The sequence below is a fragment of the Salvelinus fontinalis genome, chromosome 26 (genome assembly GCF_029448725.1).
Source record: "Salvelinus fontinalis isolate EN_2023a chromosome 26, ASM2944872v1, whole genome shotgun sequence".
In the NCBI taxonomy this organism is placed as follows: domain Eukaryota; kingdom Metazoa; phylum Chordata; class Actinopteri; order Salmoniformes; family Salmonidae; genus Salvelinus; species Salvelinus fontinalis.
In genome coordinates this window covers 40,808,045-40,818,077 of record NC_074690.1, presented here as the reverse complement: position 1 = coordinate 40,818,077, position 10,033 = coordinate 40,808,045, and the positions used below count along the sequence as shown (strand labels likewise).

At 45.2% G+C, this 10,033-nt stretch overlaps 1 protein-coding gene across 1 annotated transcript in view; it reads left to right on the top strand.

Moving 5' to 3' along the window:
• Positions 1–5,717: 5,717 nt before the first annotated feature.
• The window catches only part of LOC129824351 (potassium/sodium hyperpolarization-activated cyclic nucleotide-gated channel 2-like), a 55,761-nt gene continuing 51,445 nt past the window's right edge, over positions 5,718–10,033 (top strand). The window contains exon 1 of the mRNA XM_055883939.1: positions 5,718–6,907. Within this exon, the coding sequence (XP_055739914.1) occupies positions 5,733–6,907 (1,175 nt within the window). The 5' untranslated portion in view covers positions 5,718–5,732. The remainder of the gene's footprint in view (positions 6,908–10,033) is intronic.

Here is a 10,033-nt window from a genome sequence, read left to right as displayed (position 1 = left end):
GCAGCAACGACCTGGGGAATAGTTACAGGGGAGAGGAGGGGGATGAATGAGCCAATTGTAAACTGGGGATTATTAGGTGACCATGATGGTTTGAGGGCCAGATTGGGAATTTAGCCAGGACACCGGGGTTAACACCCCTACTCTTACGATAAGTGCCATGGGATCTTTAATGACCTCAGAGAGTCAGGACACCCGTTTAACGTCCCATCCGAAAGACGGCACCCTACACAGGGCAGTGTCCCCAATCACTGCCCTGGGGCATTGGGATATTTTTTAGACCAGGGGAAAGAGTGCCTCCTACTGGCCCTCCAACACCACTTCCAGCAGCATCTGGTCTCCCATCCAGGGACTGACCAGGACCAACCCTGCTTAGCTTCAGAAGCAAGCCAGCAGTGGTATGCAGGGTGGTATGCTGCTATATGACATATCAATGGCCTTTAAGCCAGGCAATGGTCGCATTCCACCGCTTAGACGTTGCATGCATCAACCAATGGTTGCGTACCATGTCATCGACTGTCATTGACTGTGTCATCGACTGACAGATTGCTATAACATATGATGTGATAAACTGATAGGTAAAATACCTACCCAGGCATTGTAAGGTCTGGCAACGTCTAAGCAGTGGAACGTGACCATTGTGTGAAGCCATTATACAATATTTGCGACGTGTTGCCATGCTGCAGAACACTGTTACAGCATGCTGATTAGTAACCCAATCAACAGGGCTTAATTATGAGCTCAACCATGGAGCCAATCATAGCTCTGCTCCCTTAGGAGCCTTGTCCTGAAGGAGGAAATGGAGAAAGAGTGATGTCCTAGGCCGCAGCCTCTGGAAACATGTGGCCATTTAACACTTCGCACCCTGCCGAATGCACCCTCCTTTTCACTATGCGTATTTTATCGCCTTTTAAAAGATGGTACCTGACGTTGTACTGTTGACTCTTTATGTGCATAGTACAGTGTCTTTTGTGTGTTCTTTGTAGCCCAGCCTAAATATTCCCCCAACCGCTACCCCTAGGCTTGCACCTATTGTCACTGAAGGGATCATGGGAACATTTCAATGTTATTTCAGACCAAGCAATGTGTCGATAAAGATTAAAGTATGCTCTAGTGTGTGAAGACCCCCCCACCCAAGTCATGTCCTTATCAGTCCTGCTGGTGAGACTCATCTGAGTAAACTGTAGCTCTCCTCTCTACTGCTGCAGCCCTATCAGCCTAAACTCATTATGACCCAATTAGAGCTGCCTTATCTTTCTCTCTCTCTGTGTGTGTGTGTGTGTGTGTGTGTGTGTGTGTGTGTGTGTGTGTGTGTGTGTGTGTGTGTGTGTATGTTTGGAGGTGGGAAATGAGAGAAAGAAGAAAGGGGTGGGGAAAAGAACAAAAATAGAGCGAAAGAGACCACCCTGGCCTGGTGTTATCCACACCGTCATCTGATTGGCTTCCTGAGAAGAACAGGAGGTGGAGGAGGATAGAGAAGTGTAAAAGCATTATTCCTGTGTTCCTCTCACTAAACCTTTTCCTGCACATGACTGACATGTTTATTGTTACTCTATGAATATGTTATGACCAGTCCTCATTTACATTTGACTTTTTAGTCATTTAGCAGACTTACAATTTCTTGCATTCGTCTTAAGATAGGTAGGTGAAACAACACATCACAATCGTATCATGTACACTTTCCCTCAACAAAGTGTTTATGATCAGGGACTCCACTGTCCTGACTAGGGGGAAGCATGTTCCACCATTGGGGTGCCAGGACCGAGAAGAGCTTTGACTGGGCTGAGCAGGAGCTGCCCTCCAGTAGGGGTGGGAGGGCCTAGAGACCAGAGGTGGCAGAACAGAGTGCTTGGGTTAAGATGTAGGGTTTGACTATAGCATGAAGATAAGGAGGTGCAGTTCCCCTTTCTGCTCTGTAGGTAAGCACTAGGGTCTTAAAGGTGATGTGAGCTTCGACAGGAACCTAGTGGAGTGTGCGGAGAAGCGGGTGACATGTGAGAACTTAGGAAGGTTGAAATCCAGGCGGACTGCAGCATTCTGGAGAACTTGCAGGGGTTTGATGGCATGAGTAGAGAGCCCAGCCAACAGAGAGTTGCAGTAGTGTATACGGGATCTGACAAGTGCCTGGATTAGGACCTGCGCCGCTTCCTGTGTGAGGAAAGTCACCACCTGGGTGTCAGAAGGGGGTAAGGAGAAAAGTTATGTCAGTGTGAAATAAAAGGTAGCTGAGGTTTTAGCTTGATGTTGACCTTAACCACAGACCTGAGACCAGATTACCCTAACCCCAGTTTGAACCTAAACCATAGAAGGTTGAAAGAATAGCTGACATTTTGTCAGTGGTTATAGCTGCAACTTCAAATTCTCCCACAACAATGATGAATGTTGACACTGCCTGTGTACACTGCTTCCAGGTCAGTCCCACCAGACCACCCCACAGCAGAATCTGCTCAACCAGCCTTCCATTCTGTCTCTCTCTGGGATTCCTCAGATCTCGTTGGATCTCTTCCAAGATCAATTATTATTTTTGGAACTCTGCCTTTTATGCAAATTAATCCAAAGCATCATACTATACCAGGAAATGGAGTTAAGGCAGGCTGCCTCTGCAGAGCGAGAGACACTGTCTTGCAGCTCAGACTGGACCCGGCATCTCACAGACAGCGTCACTGTGAAAAGGTAAGAGACCTGCGGCAAGGAGACTTGGAACGCGATAACCTAATTGACCACAGGGAAACTTAGTTTAGCATCACTGCATGGATGTTTGAGACAAGTTCAGTGATTGCAGACAACCTCTGAATGTCATTGACACAGGCTGTGTGCGATCAGCGACAGTGATTATGAAGGCTGTGTGTGTGTGTGTGTGTGTGTGTGTGTGTGTGTGTGTGTGTGTGTGTGTGTGTGTGTGTGTGTGTGTGTGTGTGTGTGTGTGTGTGTGTGTGTATGTGTGTGTGTGTGTGTGTGTGTGTGCGTCCTCTCATGCAGGTCCCATTGATACTGTAACAGAAGAGCAAGGTCTCAATGTAGAAGGTAAAATATCAGGTTATATATGAAGTTATGTTCCAAAACATGATATATAATTTTGGGGGGGAAATGTTGGTAAATTGACATGAATTAAAACACATCTTGTGAAAGAGAAAGGGCTATTATTTTTCTATCTTACCATGACATAGGCTAGTGGAAAGACAGACATGATTTTGTTAGAAATATATTGCAAGGTTATTTTATTTTAGAGAGACAAATAATCACGTTTTTGGGGCAAAACGTCATATATCCACCCCAAGCAACAGAACAATAGTATCCCGATTGGGTTTTAAACGTTACTTGTAATAAAGTAGCTATACTTAAATAAATACTAAAATAATCAACTATTTTGTGCAAATGTCACCTAGCTTATTTATTGTATCCAGAGGGAACAGTTCATACAATGTGTGTTTTCTTTAAGGACTTCTAAGCAACTTTTTTTTGTTAATAATGAGGGTTTTACAGTTTTTTGATGGATAAATCAAGGGAAGTGTTTTGAGTTGGATTATATAGCCTACACTTTAGGGAAGGATTTGAGGGATAATAAGAACATTGAAAGTCTGTCACAAACCATTTTGCATTTAAACTTCAATGGGGTAGGGACATCCCAAGGACCATATATTTAGAGAGTTTGGCCAACTTTTAGAATTGTTTATATTGCTCTAATTCTAGATATTGAGTTACATAGCATTTGTTTTAAATATATATATATAGCTATTCCCCATGTAGTGTTAATGGCGTGCTAACATGGCTGCAAACTGAACGTTGTAGTGTCCTGTAAATGCATCATAATGCAGAAACCTCAATCTCTCATCCATAGAAATAAAATGAATAGAACAAGCTTGGAACCTCTAACCCTGGCAATTTGACTGGTAAACTCACAATGGCTGCCTGGTATTGTGATGCAATCATTTCTATGGTAATGTAAACTCAATGTCCCAACCATAGAAAGAGAATCGAATATCCTATAGCCCCTTCCATCGGCCTCCTCTGGTCATTCAAATATATGTAAACTGATGGCTCATGCAAAGGAATGTATTTTTTGTAATTGCAGTTGCAAGCTTGTGGGAGGAGCTATAGGAGGATGAGCTCCTTGTAATGGCTGGAATGGAATTAATGGAGTGTAAATGTGTTTGATACCATTCCATTTAGGCCTCTGGTCAGTTTAAAAAAAAAATGTATTACATTTTTTACCTTTATTTAACTAGGCAAGTAAGTTAAGAGCAAATTCTTATTTACATTGACTGCCTACACCGGCCAAACCCGGGCGACGCTGGGCCAATTGTGCGCCGCCCTATGGGACTCCCAATCACGGCCGGTTGTGATACAGCCTGGATGAGTTGAGTTGAATCAAAAAATCACAGCACATATTGATGGGTACACTTCTTGCTTTTAGTTCCTGATTTTAGTTACTGCTTTGCTCCAATGGGTACACTCGCAATTGCCGCCAGTCCACCCATTATGCCATCATTGACTTGAATGGGGATGCCTGTTCTATTGCTTCTATTTCTATGGTCTCAAAACTTTAAATACATGGCTCTGGATATAGCAGACTTGGCAAAAAAGAAATGCTGGCCACTTTTTCCCGAACCATTGATCTCCCTAAAAGGCATCCTTGTCTTATATCAGATCAGGAGTTGGGGTCCTTTTTCAGAGCTGTTCCTTAGTATCCTACTGCTGGTCTGGTTTGATCACTGTATGATTGATTAAAATGCAATACGTGCTCAGCTCACCGGGTTGTAAATGCTTGGATACAATTTGAGATGGATTGAACATTGTTTCTGTATTGTAAAGTAGCCCTGAGATAATAATGTGGTTACAATAAGTTATATGGTCCTGTTGATGGTGGTAACATCAGGCTATAACTGGAGATAGAATGTAACCCTACCAGAAAGAATAATTCCGTGCCTGCGAACGTTATGTATCTGTTCACTGATATCCTAATCTAAGGTCTGGGTGACTGTACCCCACTTCTTGGAAAGCTTGGTGTAAAATGAAAGCTGTATCTTTGAAGATAATCTTTAACGAAAACCCAAATATTTAGATTCAAGGACATGCTTATAAAGGGTGCATTTCGATAGTTGTGGCCTCCTCCCCTTATCTCTTGATTTCCATTCCCTGAAAGTTATGGATGCCCATTGGGAAGTTGCTGTTACTGTGAGAGTTCACCGTCTCATCAGTGCTGATGAGTTGAGGTAAAGGAAAAATACGAGTATCACTTTGAGGTCTCTTTCAATGTATTCCACCTGTATGGACACTAGAGGGCGCTACACGCCTGTTTGTCATTGAAAACACCCTTTTAAAAAATGATATCATTGGTTCATTATGACGTTTAATATAGCTTTTGAATGCTGTGAGTCATTGACCCTAAAGGACTCCACATTATGATTTTAGCTGAAAGCTTGTTGAATATTTGGGGAGTTTGATTGATTAGAATTGCATTGCAGGTTAATTAAATAAGGCTAAAGGTTTACAGTATCTTTTGTCGAATGTGACTTAATCACAGAGCAACTGCCATCAAATGTATATTAGATGTAATAAAAGAGAAACTATCTTGAAGAGATGCTTACATGATCTCTGAAAGTGAGCACAGCCACAGATACCTGCTCTTGTAAAGTTTGCAAAGAAGTCACGTCCACCCTCCCTCTCTCTCCTTTCTCTCTCCACTATCTCTCTCCCCCTCTCCTCTGTTCCTGATTGGTTTTCTCTAAAGATAAATGGAGGCACAATTTGACATGCCCATGGACAAGAAGGCGACCATGAAAAAGAAGGCTGCGGGCGGAAGCGGATGTAGCCACATCAGCGCGCCCAAAGCTGCCGCGTCCAATTGTAGGAGCAGCAACAGCGGCAATTGTGTTGACTCTGTCCCCGCTGCTGCTGCCAGCCAGAGCGCCCCAAGTGTGAAGCAGCTCGGCGTGGCCAGCAACGCCGTCATGGACGAGGCTGAGGATGATGAGGAGGAGTCCAAGTTTCAGCATCCGTGGCTGCGCCGAGTTGGGGGGAGCAGCAGTAGCGGTGGTGGTGGAGGCGGAGGAGGTAGTATCAGAATGAAGAACTTTAAGCCAGGAGGGGGAGCCGTGGCCACGGCTACCAGAAATAACTCTACAAACAACGAGCCCAGCCTACTGCAAGCGGAGGACGCGCCTGCTGCCACTGAGCCCACTGTAGCATCCAAAGTGATTGATACCGCAACGTGTCTGGGAGATAATGCCGGGCGCGGCGAGACCAACAGAGTGGCAGGGGCGGAGACGTCTGGAGCAGCCATCACACTAGAGGTTTTAAACGCGGCAGCAGGTGATGGTTGCAATAGCACCGCTCCAATTTCAAGAATGAAATGCAACAAAAACGGAGAATGCAGGAGGGACTCCGGGACCGGGAGCCTGCGCTCGATCATCTCCAACAAGACTGCCGGGGCGGGGAGGGCCGAAGACGGAGGGACCCTTAGGCGTGGTGCCTGTAACTCAGCCAGGGCCAGCATGGATGGCTCCATGACAAGCTCCATCACGCAGGGCCACGGGGAAGTTGGCGCAAACCCCGGCATCACCCCGGTTTCCACCGGCGTCCCCGAGAAAAAAGACTCCAGGGTGTCCTTCTCCAACGCGCCGAGCAGGAAAGCCTCCTCATCGCTGCACGGCTCGACCCAGACCCAGACGACCCAGCAGCCCAGGAATTCTGTCACCTTCCAGAAGCCCGAGGAGGGACCCCAGATCCAGACCGAGGATGCCGAGGCTGACGGAAGCACCTTCATGCAGCGACAATTCAGTGCCATGCTGCAACCTGGAGTTAACAAATTCTCCTTACGTATGTATGGGAGTCAAAAGGCGGTGGAGAGGGAGCAAGAGCGGGTTAAATCAGCGGGCAATTGGATTATCCACCCCTACAGTGATTTCAGGTAAGGGTTAAGTGTTGCGGTTAGTATCTATGAGTGGGCATGTTGGCATTGTCATGGAGGGCCTTTGTTAGGCCCCATAGCACCATCAACAAGTTATAATGAGAATACAGGGGCCCAGAAGTAGAATGCCTATTATCAATGTGCATTGTGCAACACAGTCTATTGTCATTAGTTGTTATAAACCAAACATATTAACCCATTTTGGCCCACCTGTTCTGGCTGGTATTTTAGCCTATACATTTTGATTACATTTTATTGAATGGAACCCATCTATGTAGTGATTTGCATTAAACAATAGGCCATTGACAAAGACAGGTTTTTTTGTCGTGCTTTTTAGTATATTTCAAAGACAACCTGAGCGCAAAGCTTTTTTGGCAAGGTATAGGCTTTATGAATAGCGATGATATCCTGTCCTTTCAAGGTTGTAAACAACAGCCCTCTGTTGAATGTCTGGGATAACCAACCAAGCCTCGCATCGATCTCATTCAGAACAATATGCTAATCTTAACCCAACGTTATTAAATCACGCCAATTACTAGGCTATATACCGTCGGGCTAGATTAAAATATGGTTTGTTTCGCGCCGATGTTAACGTCGTGGCGGGCTGTGCGCTGGATCCTTGACTGACAGGACTGCCGGGGTGTGTGATGGACTCAGTAATGGAATGTCACCTTGAGCCAAGTGTGCTAAAACCTCAAGCATGCTCACTCGAGACATATCCGCCTCTATGACTCCCCGGATCAAGCATTTTAATAATGACGGGTTCGCTTTCCCTTTAATCACGGTGTTATCAGCGATAAGGAGAATCGACATCTCACGCCTTTTGACATACATATGTGGGTCCTCTCGCCTTTGAGAGGGTCATGTTGATTATGAAATGCTTTATTTTCGCGAAATGGGCCCATTGTATACAGGGTCATGGAATTGCATCTTTGTGCCACTGAAGTTCGTGATAGACACATGGGCGCTTCCTTCCTTCGTTTCAGCACGACTCGCGAGTGGACAGCTCCCGCTTAACCAAGAGTGGAGCTTCGGCAGCTACTTTTAGCTACTTTCGATTCACACATCGCGCTGTTTCTGCTCAGGTCATGTTTACGAATCTGATCAAATAATATTGATTCAGTACAATACTTTATTTATACGTATCCAATATGTATAACTTGACCGTGTAGTTTCGAAGAGAGTTATACGACACCAGAATTACAAGTCTCTCATAGGAGTAGGCATGCCCATAGTTCTCACAAATAGCGTCACTTACAGGGTTAATAAAATATGACATTGTTGTGGTGTAAACTGCGGAGCCGTGTTCACTATCTCTAGGTACACGGTTAAGACCTAGTGCGTCAGTCGCAGTGTAATGACTCAGCGTTGTACCTGCAGCGAGCCCGCTCTGACTGCCCGGCCATGAACACTATTATCAACGAACACAAGCCTACTAGCCCTGTACTTCTGACTGTCATCATCAACAGCACCCAACCGTGTAACCTGCTCTTTAAGCCTCGGCTCATTGGATTTTACTGTATTCGTTTGACTACAATACTAGTACCATTTCACTTAAGCTATTTTCTTTTCCCATGCAGTTTATACAAATACGCATAAACATGCAATTAAGGCATATGCTGCTACTGTTGTTGTTGATAAGAAAAACAACATAGGCCTATGTTTACTACAATAATTAAACGCTAATAAATACACTACATGGCCAAAAGTATGTGGACACGTGCTCGTCGAACATCTCATTCCAATGTCAACTGCAATAATATAGAGTTGGTCCCCTCTTTCCTGCTATAACAGCCTCCACTCTTCTAGGAAAGCTTTCCACTAGATGTTGGAACATTTCTGCGGGAACTTACTTCCATTCAGCCATAAGAGCATTAGTGAGGTCGGGCATTGATGTCGGCCGATTAGGCCTGGCTCACAGTCGGCATTCCAATTCATCCCAAAGGTGTTTGATGAGGTTGAGGTCAGGTCTCTGTGCAGGCCAGTCAAGTTCTTCCACACCGATCTCGACAAACTATTTCTGTATGGACTTTGCTTAGTGCACGAGGGCATTGTCATGCTGAAACAGGAAAGGGCCTTCCCCAAACTGATGCCACAAAGTTGGAAGCACAGAATCGTCTAGAATGTTATTGTATGCTATAGTGTTAATATTTCCCTTCACTGGAACTAAGGGGCCTAGTCCAAACCATGAAAAACAGCCCCAGACTATTATTCCTCCACCAAACTTGACAGTTGGCACTATGCATTTGGGTAGATAGCGTTCTCCTGGCATCCGCCAAGCCCAGATTCGTCCGTCGGACTGCCAGATGGTGAAGCGTGATTCATCACTCCAGAGAACGTGTTTCCACTGCTCCAGAGTCCATTGGCAGCGAGCTTTACAACACTCCAGCCGACGCTTGGCATTGCGCATGGGGATCTTAGGCTTGTGTGAGGCTGCTCAGCCATGTAAACCCATTTCATGAGGTTCCCGGTGCACAGTTATTGTGCTAACGTTGCTTCCAGAGGCAGTTTGGAACTCAGTGGTGAGTGTTGCAACTGAGGGCATACAATTTGTATGCGCTTCAGCACTCGGCGGTCCTGTTCTGTAAGCGTGTGTGGCCTACCACTTCGTGGATGAGCCGATGTTGCTCCTAGACGTTTCCACGTCACAATAACAGCATTTACAGGTGAGCAGCTCTAGCAGACATGAACTAAAAGGGCAGACATGTGACGAACTGACTTGTTGGAAAGGTGGCATCCTATGACGGTGCCAAGTTGAATGTCACTGAGCTCTTCAGTAAAGCCATTCTACAGCCAATGTTTGTCTATGGAGATTGCATGGCTGTGTGCTCGATTTTATACACCTGTCAGCAACGGGTGTGGATGAAATAGCCGAATCCACTCATTTGAAGTGGTGTCCACATAAACTCAGCAAAAAAAGAAACCTCATCTCACTGTCAACTGCGTTTATTTTCAGCAAACTTAACATGTGTAAGTATTTGTATGAACATAACAAGATTCAACAACTGAGACATAAACTGAACAAGTTCCACAGGCATGTGACTAACAGAAATGAAATAATGTGTCCCTGAACAAAGGGGGGTTCAAAATCAAAAGTAACAGTCAGTATCTGGTGTGGCCACCAGC